The following is a 16,893-nucleotide window of genomic DNA, read 5'->3' as shown; positions in this document are numbered from 1 at the left end:
ATGTTACGATTTCTCTTTTTCGTCTTGCATGTGCGCATGTTTGTATCCCTGTATAGTAACTTTGTATGCATGCACTTTGTATAGCACTTTGGTGCAACAGTTGTGTGCTGTATAAATTAAATTAACTAACTAATGTAGCAGCCAATCAGCAATGAGAGAGGGAATCATTTATTTACTCTTTCATCATTCTGTAATATGGAACTTTCTTCAACAACTGAGGATTATAATTAAGGTCATTTGAAAGCATTCACTTTGTAAGGTCCTTCAATGATTAAGGGTTGTGCTCTATGATTTAAATACATAAACTGAATGAATGGTTATTTTATTTTCTGCAGAAAGTACATTCAAGTAATAATCCTCATAACATAGTGCAGAGGTAGAAAAGAAAGAAACTCTTTTTTCAGAACCATGGAAACAGCACGATGCAAATATAGAGCTAGTTACATAAAACTCTACGGCTAGCCAACTGCTATCTACTCTATAACAGTTTTGTAATGAATATATATCAGGATGGTATGGAAGATCAAATTTGACAAAATTAAATAAATAAATGGATAATTAAATAAATAAGCAATGAAGTACATTGATACTGATAATTGTCACATTTGGCCTTCCATAGGATGGCGGTATGAAAACAGTATGAAAGAAATGACAAACTTGCTTGTGGAATTAATGTACATGTAGAATTTCTGGCCACAGTCGATAGTATCTACATCTACATATACGCACTGTAATATAGACGTATTCCAGTGAGTATATGTAACACTAAACCTTGACCCAGAGAGCCACACGGTATGTTTGCTTTATGTGACTCATAATTTTGATCCATTAAAGCAGTTAATTACACTGTAAACACACCTCACTTTTTGTGACTCTAAAATGGCCAGAGATATCAGGAAGAGAGTGAAAACCAGCAGACTTTGTGTCCCTCCAGAAATAGGGATGGCCACCCTTGCAACAATATAATGAAGGAGTAATGTGGTACTAGGAGTATTTGTAATAAGTTGCTCCACTCTTTGATAGCTTCAACATGGCCTGAGAATTTACAGAGTTATTATTCTGACCTACTGAAACTTTCTGAGAAACGAAGTGTCCTTAACACAATTCCTATACGGCATTCATGTCTATTCCAAGGGCATTGCATTTTTGCCTTATTTTCCCAAATGTTGTAAACTTTAAGGAGGTGAGGTCATTTCTTAAAAGTTAAGCATGAGTGGTCCAGCTGACCACATTTTGGAGTTCACAGCAATCCCTGTATGCATTGACAAATCATGTCATACTTAACAGCTGAGAGATCTAAATTGAGAAAACATGTACTGTGTCAAATGTTTATGATGTAAGATGATGTTTGATTAAGATATTTGACACAAATTAAAATGCACTAAATATTTAGTAAACCACCACACACAGTCTTTTTTTCTTCCAGAATTTACATTTCTTAATATCTCATAACCTTTTCTGCCCATCTTTTATTTACTTCCCATCTGGAATAGCAGCCGGCCGCTGCTCTGGAGGATTACGCGACTGACACAGCTGACATCCTGTCCTGGAGCTCTGCTGCAGTTTGTCGACTGAGCAGAGGAGGTGCTACAGCAGGATGAGCTCAATACACTGCTGACGGACGCCTTCCCTGCCCGGGGCAATTATGTACTAACCTGCAGCATGAAGCCATTGTGACCTACAGTGACTCCTCAACAAGGGATTCTTAGCCCTCGGCATAGATTTGCAGTTGCTTTTCAAATTTGAACAATCTTTTTGAAAAACAGCAGTGCCATACCTTGAATTACGCCAACAAAAACAACTAGATGCTTTGCACCTCTGATGGCTGGCACCCTAGAAATCAGATTTACAGGTGTCACATGTAACTTGGCAAGTCCAACCCGACATGGCAGCTGAGCATTGCGCACCATAGTACTGTTTACATGAATGAGATGGGAAAATCTTGCCTGCCCATAGAATTTATCAGAGTTCAGTGTTGCATGCAAACAGCAGTCAAAGTGGCCAACAACCGTTTTTTAAATTTATGAAAGGACGTGTCTTCCGCACCCTCACCATTAGGTGCTCCAATACAGATTTTCAGTGTGTTTTGTCAGGAATTCAACTGATTTTGTCACTAAACTCATGTTTTTAAAAATATATTTATTAATTTATTTTAAATATACATAATATATATTATTCACACTATATGATCATTTTCAAATGCTGACGTGCCAAAGCCAAACCTGTGTACCTCAAAGTTAATTATTTATTCCGCTGCATTCTCTTCTTTTTAAATATATTTCCTGCAAACAGGCTGACCAGACTTGTCAATTGAAAACCAAACAAATACACAGAAAAGATCCTACTCTCATTCTTGAGCTGAATTGTGGCAGCTAGCTGTCAAAAATGTAACATTGTGAATGAAAATGAAATATGTTTTGTTAATTTATTTTTGAATGTAGGATATGGTTTTTAAATATAAACAAATGAATAATATCCCTCAGAGCAAATATCAAATCAATAACACTTGCTATAAGGCTGTACATTGCTTCAATACAGAAAAAAAAATTGAACAAGATGAGACTGACTTGTTATGGAAATGCAGGTTATTTTAAAGCAGGTTTTTGTTTTTCTTTCTTCCTGTCTATCCCACAGTTCTCCCCTAGTGACAGGGAAGATGCTTTTGGCCTATGAATATGAAGGCATGTGAGTTATCCGGGAATTGTATATTCTCTCAGAATCTGTCTTCAAAAATTATTTTTGGCCTCCCATTGCTATCCTCTCCAACCAATACATAAGAATATGGTTGTGGTATTTTTATATAAAATAAATGTAAATGTAATGAGGGGAGTTCACGTCTTCAGCTTCACGCAGAAGTGAACACCTTTGCCACAGGCTGAGTCTAGCGTGACAGTAGCTGTGTACATTAGCCCCGTGCCAACTGTGGTTTTGCCAACCATGGATTCCAAGTACATGCAGTTGTCACTTTGCATGTCATTTATAATCAGTTTTATATATCCTCAGTTTAGACAGGGATAGCACGTCAAATATTAAATCAAGTTTATATGTGCATTCTACAAATTATCCACTACAACTACTAAGAAAACAAGATAAAAAGGTTTGCAGTTGTAATATTAAAGCCAGCTGGTGTGTTAGACAGCTATTATAGCTTTATTTAGCTTTATAGCTATAGAATGTGTCATATTCAAATTGGGTCAACTATATTCACAGTTTTGCAAAAATCTCAGTTTTGAAAGAAGAGATTTTAGCCAGCTTGCTGTCTACCTTCATCACCAGTCTATTCTAAGATAACTAATAAAACCCCTCACTTGCCTGTCCAACATCTCCCTTTTTCATATGGTGAAATGTGTTTTTCCCTGGAGTTTCTTTGAAGAAAGGACTCTTGTGTTTATGTGTGCATATGTACTGCCATGGTACAAACCGCAGACTTGTTGTGCTTATGTTGAGTGACACAGCTTGCTGAAAACATCCATTCTGAAAAGTAGTTCTCTGCAGCCACTATGTGTTTAGAGGGATTCACAGTTAAGCACTTGGAGTTCCTGGGAAAGTGCAATATAAATGCAATGTTTCATTCATTCATTCATGTACAGGTATTATTTTTAGTTGTTTTTGTTCATTTTAATTGTGTTTGGTGAGAGAAAAGGAAACCCAGGCTACTGTATATAAGTACCAAGCCATAACTTGGGACATGCCATACCAACTGAAAAATTATTTTAAAAACATAGACGTCTACACATAACAATGGACAGAAGAATGGAAATGATTTGTTTGATCGCCACCATGGCAACGTCTCAACACTGGCCTCTCCTCTATAATTTACCTTATTTGCTTTTCACCGGCCTGAATAAAGCCCAAAATAAGAAACAGAAAGAGAGCAGACAGGCCATTTCCCTTTAAAAGAAACAAGACTAGGCAAGCCTAGTTCGACTGCACGCTCACACCCTGGACACTGCCAGTGGGGAACATTGTCTGTCAGAAACTTGAACCTTTAATCCATAACTTTTTGTTCATAAATGGTACTGGACCTGCTTTTCACAGAGGTTCCAGATGATACTTCCTCTTCATTTGAAGACAAAATGATACCACGTTTTATTCGTATTTTTTAAACCAATAACAAAAAAGTCTATGAATCTAAGGTATGGTGAGAGCCATACCTTGCCATACCTAAACAAATAAGAGAGCTTCTCATTTAACTGGATGTTAGCCAAGTAGCGAGTTAGCCATCTGTAAACTTTCAGCACACCATTATATGTTAGCTCCTTGTAACTAGCCATTGAGCTCAAATATCGAAACTAATTAGCTAGCAAAGCGAGCCTGCAAATGTTTTTGGGTGTTTTGAACAACCTGCTATAGGCTATTAACATAATACTTGCTAGCTAGCTAACTACCTGCAACATGAACACTGCTTCACGTTCAGAGTAGTGCTGTTTTTCTGTCCTTAAATCACTGCACTCACCTGGTGTCGCTTCTTAAAATTAATACAGCCACCAACTGCACACCAACACTAGCACACAGTTCAACAACGGGGAGTCAGCGACTCAGTGAGTCAGCCAGCCCCTCAGTAAGAGACATTCACTGTTCTTGGCTGGCCCTCAGGGTTCAGCAAAAATATGACATCAACTCTTTAAACCAACAATAAACTAACATGCAAAAGAGAATACTTCGCTCATTTAGACATGCTGGCTAATAACGAAGATTAGCACAGGTCTTTTTACATTGACCCTGCCAGTACTCACCCAGTTTCTGTTATGCAAACTACCTAGAAGGCATCATCAATTTTGCAATGGCAGGCCACACAGCCTACCTCATTGGCATACTTGAGGCCTCACCACAGATGTCATATGCTTGAACAGCCTCATCTTAATCATAGTCCTTTCCATGACACAGAGTGAATCTGGTGCACTTTTACACAATTTATTCAGGACATGAGAAATGGTGTACATTTCAGTCTGATGCACTGAAATTAACACCAAACCTCGTCATCAGGTGTAAATAGTAGTAAAATAGATGCCATCGGGTGATAAACCGCAAGAACAAAAAAAGAAACAGTGCACACAGACATTAGTTATTCCTAGACTACTTTTCACAAGATTGATTAAATGGGAAATCTGCACTCTATGCAGACACATCTATGCACAGATTCATAGGACAGATAGACACTAGAACTGCATCTGCTACTGCACAATAAATTAAACCTTGCAGTGTTTAAACATAAAAATTCAATATCCGGTGCATGTCCAGTCGTTAATATGAAAAATACAGTTGGATCATTAAACCTATGACCTGCCCATTTCTTTCTAAGTGGTAAATGATCTCTTTGCCCACCTGCAGTAAGATTCAAAGGACTGGTCTCTAGATCTTTCCGTAAATGTACAGTAATTTCCCTCTTTTTGAACTCAACAGTTAATAGAATAACTCTGAATAAAACCTATGACCTGACCGTTGCTTTGCAAGTGGTAAATTATCTTCCCATTTAATTGAGGCACTCACCTGCACAACCTCATCATCTTCCTCCAGAAGTCCCTCGAGGACCTCGCTGGCAGTCTGCGCAGGACACAAAGCACATACACATAAAAACATTAAAATCATCGCAGCACAGTTTTTCCCCAGGCTTAATCAGTATTCATGGAGGCTAAGGCAGTTTTTATTTAGCAAGCACTTAGTGTGCGAAGGAATTTAGTGGTTTCAATACACAGAAAACACCAAAAGTCGTAGGAAGTTGTATCCTTTTCTTAAAGACCACACTGCTGCGCCTGTTTGACTAATATATTATTATATCAGTATGGGAAAATATCTTTTGCTGTTATTTTCCGAAGAAGCCCACCCTAGCAGTACAAAGGTAAGACATTTAAAATGTACGGCAACATACGCCACATTAATTCACAATGCTTAGATTGTAGTGTTTTCTGGTGCGAGGTGATTTTTTCACTTTGCATCATAAGGAGCTGGGATCAAAAGAATGCTCTAGAAAGACCGCTTCCACTCCTATTGATGCGTTAGTTAATGCAAGTGCGCAATGTGTGCACAGAATAACTCATAAATAATTTATAATATATATAGGTCAATTTATAACGCTGTACCAAGGTACATCTAATATATATCAAGATACAGAAGCAACATAGTAAAATATGTGCTCTAATCATGTAGTTCAAGCACACAAATCAAGGTTATCTTGAAGGCCCCTGACACAATTAGCATAGTAAGAAATCAGCAGACTGATCTTAGCGGAGCAACGAGACTGGTGCTGTCGAGTGGTGACAAAAACACTATCAGCTGGCTTCCGTCTCGAGCTGCGATCGATGAGTTTGATTTGTGTCTCGGAGGCAGAGTCAAGTGTTCTACAGGGGAAAATGTCAATACTCAATATGCCACCCTCTTCTTATCAGCCTGCTGAAGTCAATCTTGGTCCATCCTTCTGTTTAAAAGTATAAGGATGACCACGTCCCGAGCTGAAGCAGTCTCCTCGAATCTTTGCGTCAGTTTTTTTTTTTTTACTTTATTGTACTCATGCTTTTTTAAATTTTATTTTATATATCATGAAATTATGAATAAGCCCATTGCTTACAACATTTTAAAATTTTAGGTGGCAGCAGAAAATAAAGACCCACATAAATTGTACATAGACATATAAATTAATATATACATAGGTACAGTTATTCTGTTCCACCGGACCCCTCGGACAGCTTTGTGTAATTCTGTAAATTTCTGTGGCATCAGAAATTACAGCTTTATGGGGCATGGTTTTGAAAATGATCATATTTAGCTCTCCCAGTTTTTACACTTCAAAATCAGCACATGCTTTAAATCATGCTCAAAAGTTTGGCAGGACATTTTATCATTTATCGTAGTCGAGAGTTTCTTGTGGGCAACTCGGATGTGGCTTGAGAGTAATCTTGAATCCGCATGCTTGCTTCCGAATCACCCGCCCTCGTCCTCTCCATGCATATAAACGTCCCCACTTATACTGTACTACAAGCGCATTATCTTTCCCCGTTCCTAGTTACTTTGCAAGCTATCAAGAAAGCCGGGGGAAGGGGAACTCCTCGCAAGCAGTGGAAAACGCTCTGTTCAGCTAATCCCGCACGCTTTATAAAACACAATCTGCAAGCGCAGGCGGTCCCTCCTTTTAAAACCAATCCCGCGTTTAACCCGCCTGCAAGGTTTTAATGTGACATGGGAGCCCCATTCCTGACTCAAAATTAGAGACGATTAAGCGAATGTCTTCCGCTATCGCGAATTCCACGTCGGTGTGGGTTTCGTCGTACGAAGCAGAGGAACAAAAAATGTTGCGAAACGCAAATGAGAGCGTTAAAATGCAGAGTCAATGCTCTGTTTCAGGGCTTAGTAACACGCACCCTCACTTGAATCACGCGTTCTGTTCCATTACAACACCAGCTTGTCATTAGATTTTTTTGGAACATATTGCTAGTAATTTGGATTCTTTTGACTTCTTCAGGAAACATTTCTCATTTGTTGTAATTTGTCTTTATCAGAAACGTTATTCATTTAAGGGCGACATAGCTCAGGAGGTAAGAGCGGTTGTCTGGCAGTCGGAGGGTTGCTGGTTCGATCCCCGCACTGGGCGTGTCGAAGTGTCGCTGAGCAAGACACCATAACCCCTTACAGCTCTGGTGGATGAGAGGCATCAATTGTAAAGTGCTTTGGATAAAAGCGCTATATAAATGCAGTCCATTTACCATATATAAATGCAGTCCATTTAGATTTATTGCACTTCCTAAATAATTTTGGTCTGTTTTACCTTTTTTTTTTTTTTTTTTTAAATATGTTTTTTGGGCTTTTCCAGCTTTTTAAAAATTAGATAGAACAGTGTAGAGAGACAGGAAGAACTAGGAGGAGAGAGAGGGAATGACATGCGACAAAGGTCGGCGGTCGGACTCGAACCGCAGATGTCGCAGCTCGCAATGAGCGTGTGGAAAGCGCTCTATGGGCTACGCCACTGGAGGCCCCCTGTTTGACCTTTTTTAAAATAAAAAATAAATGTCGCTAACATGGCTTCACCTGTCCCAGGTGACAGAGCCCAGGAGGAGGACGATGGCTCTAGCCACTTCAGCCCCCGCTCGGCACGCCGTGTCACTCGTGACGAACTGCGTCCGCTCCTCCCGGGTCCAGGCTAACGCTATTTGTTTCGGGCGAGCTAAGGAGTCGAGGGGCGAGAAACGGGTCCAGACAAGACGAGCGAACGCCAAGCTCCGTAATTTAAGGGACTGACCATTCAATTTATGAGCATTTGCAGCAATAAAATACAGCCCGGACTTAATAATAGCACATTTAATGTGACACCCTTGACAATTCCAATCTACGGTTACTGCAGTCACCCTTTGGTCTGGTGAGAAGGGGGGGGGGAGACATGACAGTATTCATTTTATAGTCTCACCATTCATCAGACTTAACATGCCAGCTATCAGAGCTGAAAACTTAAATTTACCATCCAATCCACTGGAACACAGATAATTACTTTTTAGACTGATGCTCCCTTTTTATTTTTCAGCTGCTTTTCACTTAAAAGGACACAACACACCCGTGCCACTGTCACAGAGAATTCTAAAACATGTTAACACACCTCTCAACAGAGCAAGTCTCCAGCACCCTATTGTGGTTCATTAGCTGGTGTCTACCCAAGGAGAGGATCCTAGTCAGTACAATCACCTCTGATATTGTCCTAGATGACAATATTGCCGGTATAATCTTAAAACATAAAATCCCCTTGAGGAAGAAGGACCGACAGCATCTGAGGGTAAAGATATGAGACAATTTGTTTTACAAGGCCCCACAGTATTGCGTCCCAGGAAAGAATTTACAAGAGTATATGTCCTCTAAACGCACAGCATGGGACTAATTGGCTTACGAAAATGCAGTGGTCCATAAATATTTGCCGTTCTCCTCAGAACTACATTGTCTTGGTTGCATCATCACTTGCAAAACACTCCATAGCCAGCAGCCAAAATGGGACAGCTCTGAATATAGCCTCAATAGGTTCGCCAATGGTGTTACATCAACATCAGCTTAAAGAAAAATGGCGTGGGTGACTTCTACACTGCATTTTAATAACCCCTGAGAAAATATATTCTATAAGTGTAGAAGCTGCGGGGCGGCTCATCTGGTTAAGGCAATCTTCTAGTGTGGACGGGCCCCACCATCCGGCATGGAACCCAGGCTGTGCCAGTGTCAGCCTTGGACAGCAGCCTCACAGGGGGGCACATAATTGGCTGAAGCGTCACCCAGGGAGAGTGAGATTTCAGCTGGAGGGAAAACCGAGGGCTTGCAGCCTGAGGTGTCCTCCTCTGGCTCTCATATGGATGCTGACAGGGCTTACTGTGAGCAAGGCCAACTCTAGACTGGACCCCATGCCATGCTGAAGCAAGCGGCGTTCCAGGCTTCTCAAACACTTCCTTAAATGGACAACTGGGTAAAGCGTAAAGGTGAACAGGTAAGGGCACAGTGAAGGGGATGGCTTTAAGGTCAAGATTAATAACTTGCAAATTAATTAACACCTTCGTTTGTTACAATGGGTACATACAGCAGGGGTCCTGATTATTCGGGGAAGAGGAAGGTTATGTGCGCCTTTTAATGAGGCCCGTGTCTCTTCCTCCTGCAACAGAGGCATGCTGTCACACGATCGCGTTCGGGGGGGGCTTGGTGGTGGAAGAAGCTCTCGCTGTGAAACGCGAGTGCTGGGCACCAGCTCCATTTCATGTGACAGCCTAATGAATTTCAGCAAGGCTGGTGCAGTTTGTATAGCTCTGGGATTCTTTTGTCTTTATTCATTCTCTCTCTCTCTCTCGCTCTCTGCCTCCATTTTTTCTGCTCACCTTTTTTTCTGAACAAACATCACTTTTTGCTGCACGAGGGCTCATTAGCTTTATCTGACAAAAGTCTAACGCTCTCTTTTTTAAAGTTTGCAACCTCGTCTCCCGTGTTCCCTGAAAGAAAGTGGAAAGGAAAAAAAGGAAGGTACGAGGTAAAAAAAGAACAAGGAGATGACAGGACGGGAGACGGGCGAGTTTAAACGAATAACCCTGTACCTGCGCCGCTGTTCTCACTCATGTGACGCGCACGTCGTGTCTCGTGCCACGGCAGCCTTGTAAATGTGCTCCAGATGAAAGCGCCCGCTAACTGAATATAATGAAATAATACACGTGTTCCCGTGCCCCTCTGCCGTTTAGATATCGCCCGGCTTTTACTGGAGGGTGCTTTTGCCTCTCGCAACAGGCGTGTGGTAAGATAATTGTTGCCATGTGTACGCCTGTTGCTCACAAATAACTGCCTAATATTGTTTGTTTGCATTGCCGCTCTTATGAGACTGATACTTTTCTGAGACTGACTCGAACGATGAGACTAACAACTATAATGATGGCTGTCAATCACCCGCAACGCAAACTGATCCCTCGTCCATTAACGGTAGCAATTCTAAACTTCAATCAGCCTGTTGCTGAATTATCCTTCAACCTAATTAATAAATAAATTCAGAGCTTTCTGCCATTTAGTTACAGTATATTTATGCTCAAGCGATGGTTTGCCCTTACATAAGGGGATTCAGTTGGTGATACACATTTAACCAAACTTAACTACAATAACGGCAAAGAAATAAAAAAAGAAATAAATCCAAAGATTGCCACACAACACTACATTTATGTTCCCAAGGTCGACAGCCAAATGCAGTTCACCTGACCAACACTGTTACAGCTTGTGCAAGCCCGCTGCTATCAACCCCTCCAAAATTAACATTTACGCAAACCGGAAGGTCCCGATCTAAAGGGATAAGGATTAGGCTGACAGGGGAAGAGGAAGATCAGGGACTCTGAGGGAAAATTCTCAGTGCAATCAGAGGAAGGAAGGAATGATTCCGTTTGTTCTCCATCCACCTGCTCTCTTCAGAATCCCACAACGACAAAATCTGACACAAGTGATCGTGTTTCCACCACCCTCCACGTCTCACCACGGGGAGGCAAGGAGGAACATTTGGCATCATTTCCTCTTGTGCCGCGTCAACAGATTCAACGATTATTACCCTTCCAGAGAGAGAGAGAGAGAGAGGCAAAAAGCAACATTAACGGTTTCTCTCGTCACAGCAAGCACCTTGTTTGACGCTATTAACCACCACTGCACTGTGGGGATCCAATCGCGTGCCTGCCACCTCTTCACATTAAAACTGCAAGTACAAAAAACTAAGAAAGTCACGCTAGAAAGGGAGAGGCAAAAACGCAGACATCTACTGTAACAAAATCCTTTGTGCAAGCTGAACGTTTCTGACATAAGCAGTATGTGTGATACATCATTTAAATACCTGATTATGCACCTACTGTCAAAATATATTTGGGCTTTACAATGCTTTTTGAGGCACAAAAATTACTTCAAATGGAAGACAGTTTTACAAACCACAAGAAACTGAAAATTGGAAACTGATATTGTAAAAAGAATAAAATGTTGTTAAGCATCTGAAACCAATTTCTACATAAACAGAGAAATAAATCCTATATCAAAAAAAATTGTATGTCACGTGTATGTCTTTCACTGGCAAAAGGATGGAAAGGACAGAAATAGACACACAACTACTCAGTCACTAAGAAATGCACCTCTAACCCTTATGTTGTTCATAAAGCAGCATCCTGAAACTTCTCAGGAAAGAAAGATATTGAATGCATGTTTTAGTTTGTGTGTGCGTCTGTGCCTGTGTGTGCGTACGTGAGTGTGAGTGTTGGATAATCAGATATTGACAACAACAAAATGCATTTTAAATGCAACTAACATTTGTACAATTTAAACAGTGGTGCTGGAACAGTATCTTCAGTTTGCATGAGTGGGAAAGGCAGGCTGTGATCTTCCCAGCTAGCTAATAAATTTAATGGCAAACAAATTAAGAAAAATCTGCCTTTTCGCATGTGACTACTGGCTGGCTGTGGCAGAGTTACCAAAGCATCATTCATATGTTAATTGACAGATGACCAATTTAGCAATCATATCAAATCAATAAATCATATCATTTCACAAAATGGAAGGGATGAATTGTGCCATAACAAATATTCATCACAATTAGGAAACAGACTACTAACACTGGCAGTGGAAGCACAAATTGTTAATTGAATTTATGAGATGTCTGGTCAAACGCACACTCTTGATTGTTCAGAAAGCTTACAAAATGGCAATAAACAAATTCCCTTCCTTGAAGAACTGCCTAATAGCTTCTCTGTAGCTGTGTGTGAAGCTTTCTTTAACTAATACCATCCATTTATCAGTTACAATGGTCCAGTACAGCACCAAATTGTTTTCCATCTTTGAAGCAATCTTCACATGTTGGGGTCCAGGCCAGCTGCAATGACATATCGATTTCCCTCCACCTTTTTTTTGTTAAGTTGGAAGGAATTCTTGCAATTCTCCCAGAAGGTGAAGGTCACAGCATTAAATTATATCAGCTCAGGTAGAAAACATCTGGCCTTGGTGAGTGGATTTGAAATTCAACTGGGCACGCTCTGGACAGCCCCGTCGGCACAGCCAAAACAGTAATTCTGCCCTCCTAATGCTACCTGAAGGACCCTGAGCTGCTGGAATGGGTTCTGAAACACCTCCTTAAGCCTCTGACGGAGGCCCCTTGGCAGGAAGAGAAAGAGAGAGAGAGGGATAGAGAGAGAGTTCGTGTGTGTGAAAGAGAGAGCGAGGGTGCGTGTGTGTGTGCCTGTGTACCTGTGTATGTGTGTGTGTGTGTGTGTGAGAGAGAGAGAGGGAGAGAGACAGACAGAAAGAATGAGGAGGGAGGGAGAGGGAAAGCAGAGGAGAGAGGGAAAGAGAAAGCAATAAGGCAGAAAGGAGGCATGAGAGAAAGCAAGACGACAATGGGAGGGAGAAAGAAAAAAGAGACAGAGGACCTGTTCAGAATCACCAGACATACAGAGCCCAGTAATCTGTACAATATAAATACAGTGTATTCTACAGATGCACCCCAAACAGTACACAATATTTCCATAAAGAAAATGACAACAGAATCAGTCAAACCAATAATAAGACACCATTCTGGTTAAATGCCATTAAATATCTTCATAGCATAAAAAGGTATCTCTGGCTATCCAAAGTATTAACATTTATTCAGAAAAATAATTGGTGCATTCGAAAACGAAATGCACTAATGTACTCTCTAGACCTAATAAAAAACAAGAGAACAGAAAATCCTTGGGACTCTCCCATTCCCTCAAATCAGGAAAACGTGGGTGTGATCACATTTCCAACGAGTTGCTAAAATACAGCAGCCATAAACTCTGGGAAGCACTGTAAAAACACTCCAATTTCATTCTGAGTGCGGGCTAGTTCCCTGAGAGGGTGAAGACAAATTTGTCCACAACAACCACCAAGCTTTTAGTATGAACAGTAATGGGACGGTGCTCTGAAGCATTCTATACAAAAGCATCTTCAAGCTCAGAGAACACAATGTCTTGGGTTAAGAGCCGAGCTTCACTTTTCTCTCATTACAGATAATTTGTATTCCAGATTATAATTATGCCCTACCTGATTTTTTAAATTTTTTAAATTATGGTTTATAGCTGCATGATGGTACCAATTCAAAATAACGCTACAGGCAAATAATGATACCAACCAATATAATATACAGGCATATAAGGATTCACGTTTCAATTTTTTTTTTTAAATTGGTTTTGATTCTATTACCAAATGTTCTGAATCTTTCATATTTCCAATCAATCTCCATTTCCGAAGCATGTGGATCTCAGAGGTTCTAATGTATTACTCAAAACAGCATTAACTGATTTTGCATGCAGACTAAAATTTCACAACTCAATTTGAATTTGGCGAGAGATCTTTCAATAATTTATTAAACAATTTGCACGTAATTGAAGTAAAACGTGAGTCAAGTTAACTGAATACCCAACTATCCCTGGAGGCAGAGGCCTCCATAATGAAACGCAAAATGGCCAGTAATGTATACGCTGCTGAATCACACCAATGACCATGACTTTAATGTACATAAAATACAGGTTTAGCTACATACTAAACAACAGTGATGCAAAATGCCCAGGGGTGATCCTTGAGTAAAGACCGTTCATGTCTGTTGGCCAAATGACAGCACCATCAAAACACACAACACTGAGGCACGCCACACTGCATCAGAACGAGGCTAATTATATCACTGGAACACAAACACCAAAACGCTAAGACAACCTAAGTACTGCAGGACCCTAAAACGCTAACGTTAAAAATGCAGGCTACAATACAACAAACAGAATTTGAGACAAAACAACTTTCTTTTGAATTACAAAAATAACGAGACATTTCGAAACCCAGGAGGTGAAACCTCCAATTAGGGAAGAAGGAAGGGAGAGAACTGTGCGACCCCGCAAACATAACTGACTGTGGCCTGCCTCAGCGTGGCTGACAGAACAGAAATGCAGCGCTATTTTATCCAGTCACATTCAACGTACTGTATACCAATACAGCATTTTAGTCTCCCAATTTAGAACATAATTCGATGAAACCGAAAGGGGGCGAAGGGAGGAATAAGGCCAAAAGGAGGGCACGTGGAAATGAGGACGGAGGGAACGCAGGCATGAGAGAGAAAGAAACGCGCGGCGGCGTGCGGCGGAGCCGGGGCACGGCGTCAGTCGCCCCTAAATCAGGCGGTTCGTCTGAAGCTCCGGCTGCTTGGGCGCCGGAGGCCTCGGGTTCCCGCTCCGCACGCGGCCTTTCATTCCCCTCAGCCGGGTCCCGCAGGCTCCCGCTCGGCCGAGGGTCCGCTCTCATCACCCTCCACGTCGACCGCCGCGGCGCCTCCCCCCGCCGCTGCTCAACAAGCTCGTCTGCGTCGCGCCGGGGTTTTCCGCCGCAATCGAGCGACCGTGACGGGCTCCTCCAGCGCCTCCGCGGCTATCATTAAGCGCTCGCAGATTCAAGCAAAGGAGGGATTCTGGAACCCGCTCGTGTCGTCCTCTCTTTAACGCGGATTCCCTTTCTGCGCTGCGGTGTGACGGAATTCACCAACAGGGGAATCGCGACGCCGCCGCCGCCGCCACAGACGAAGGTGTGCGGATCTGTGGTGACACGCGGCGACACATTTTTCTGAGGAGTTCACCTTCTCCCGGAGGCTAATGGTTTTTAGCAAAGCCCCGCGGTTCGCCTCTCTCCAAATGTAATCTTCGCTCTCAGTCTGCCCACATTTCCGGCCAATTTAACATCTGCTCTGCCTCCCGCGTTCAGAGAACACGAGACTTTTGATGAGCCCCAGGATCTCGATTCTTACGTGTTCATTGTCAATTAGGAAACACAGGTGTCAGACATCTGCTGAAATAGCAGGTTATCAAAGAAACCTATTATTTAATTCGTTAGAGCGGAGGGAATCTTCCCCCAGTAATTCCCATGGCCCTGGAGAGAAAAGCAGTCTGTACAAAAAAGGTGGTTTTCTAAAGTTAATTAAGAATAGCACATCATAATCTATAACTGTTGCTGAGATGGTTGTATGCAGACAACAGACACTTGCCTTCGAAGAGTATGACCTGTAATTAATCCGACAAATGCATTCTGCCTTGTAGCTCAGAGTAACCGGATTTAACCGTGTGTTAATATTTCTGTTCTAGTACAGTGTGCTCGTGGTTCACTTAACCAATTAAGTACAATCTGCGTCAATTTATAACTCAAATATACACACGAAACAAACTACGGACACGTTGTAAAGAGGGCTTATTGAGAAATAACCACGGCAAATCACAGAAAAATGAACAGCTCGCTGGTTTTCGTTACGGAATGAACAAATCCTTTCAGGAAAACAGGCCATTTCTTTTCCTGTCTGAAGTGATGAGAATCAAGCAGCGTTATCTGAAACAGAGTGCGGCCATCTAGCCTGAGAATTAAAAACGAACAAGACAGAATGCAAGTAAACACAGGGACGGCAATAATAACAGAAACATCCTGTCTGGCTCGCCTTTTCTGCAGTCATCTGAGGGGTAAAATGACACAGACTAATGCGAATGCTATAGAAATGCCTCCTGAAACAGATAAGGAAGAGAAGTCAGAAAGCGGAAGGTAGCCCCAGAGCATGGTGCCAAGTCAACGGCAGTTAGGGTGGCTAACGGTGGAAATCGCTTTTTGCGGCAGCCGATATGCAGATAACCTTCAAAGCCAAACTCCGGGTCTCATTTCAGGAGATGAGGTCAATGGCTTCGGAAAGCCTAAATTGCTTTTTGTCCTTTTTATATCACATAATTAATCACAATGCTTAGGCGTCACTGCAGCGCCCACAATTAAGGCATTACAACAGAGTCAAACACCTTGCGCCTCGTCATTACTCATTCCTATAGTGTGGCCGCTTCTGACGCCATCAGAGGGGAGAAAAACTCTGTGCTGCCAAATGGATCTTGACCTTTATGTGACCTACGGCACATCACTGTCTTCTAGAAGAGAAACAAAAGGACGAAGAAAAAAAAACTTTTCTTCCTGAAACCATCAACAGTGCTGCATGCAGGGCTCTGCTTTCTCAAACATAGCGAAAACAGCACCTGCTTTAATCGCCATTACTGCCCATTTCATTGATTCTCCCCGCGTCCCTCCATGTCTTCAGTGCTGTAGCTTAAATACCACCTGCACGCAAACTACCAGATACTGACTAGAACAGGATGCAAGCGGCCAATAAAGTCTTTTATGAAGCTCTAAACACCGTCATCATAATTTACATCAGCTTTATGACGCATGCGAAAAAATGGAAAACAATTACTAAAACCATCAGAGCTCTGCGAGTGAATCCTAATGCCAACAGGGTTCAAGGCTAAGTGCCCTGAAGTGGGGGGGGGGGGGGTTACACCATCACTGTCAGAATAAATGTGCCTATAGGGGTACAATGGCTTGTCACTGGTGCAGTACCCTCAAAGGTACGCCCATTAT

At 41.8% G+C, this 16,893-nt stretch overlaps 1 protein-coding gene across 1 annotated transcript in view; it reads right to left on the bottom strand.

The window, feature by feature from the left end:
• si:dkey-12j5.1 (uncharacterized) overlaps nt 1–16,893 on the bottom strand; it is a 159,844-nt gene that overhangs the window by 48,760 nt on the left and 94,191 nt on the right. The window contains exon 9 of the mRNA XM_064339485.1: nt 5,491–5,544. Within this exon, the coding sequence (XP_064195555.1) occupies nt 5,491–5,544 (54 nt within the window). The remainder of the gene's footprint in view (nt 1–5,490; nt 5,545–16,893) is intronic.

This window comes from Anguilla rostrata, chromosome 1, assembly GCF_018555375.3.
Source record: "Anguilla rostrata isolate EN2019 chromosome 1, ASM1855537v3, whole genome shotgun sequence".
Lineage (NCBI taxonomy): Eukaryota > Metazoa > Chordata > Actinopteri > Anguilliformes > Anguillidae > Anguilla > Anguilla rostrata.
The sequence above is the reverse complement of the archived record's forward strand: the minus strand, read 5'-3'. Positions and strand labels throughout refer to the sequence as shown.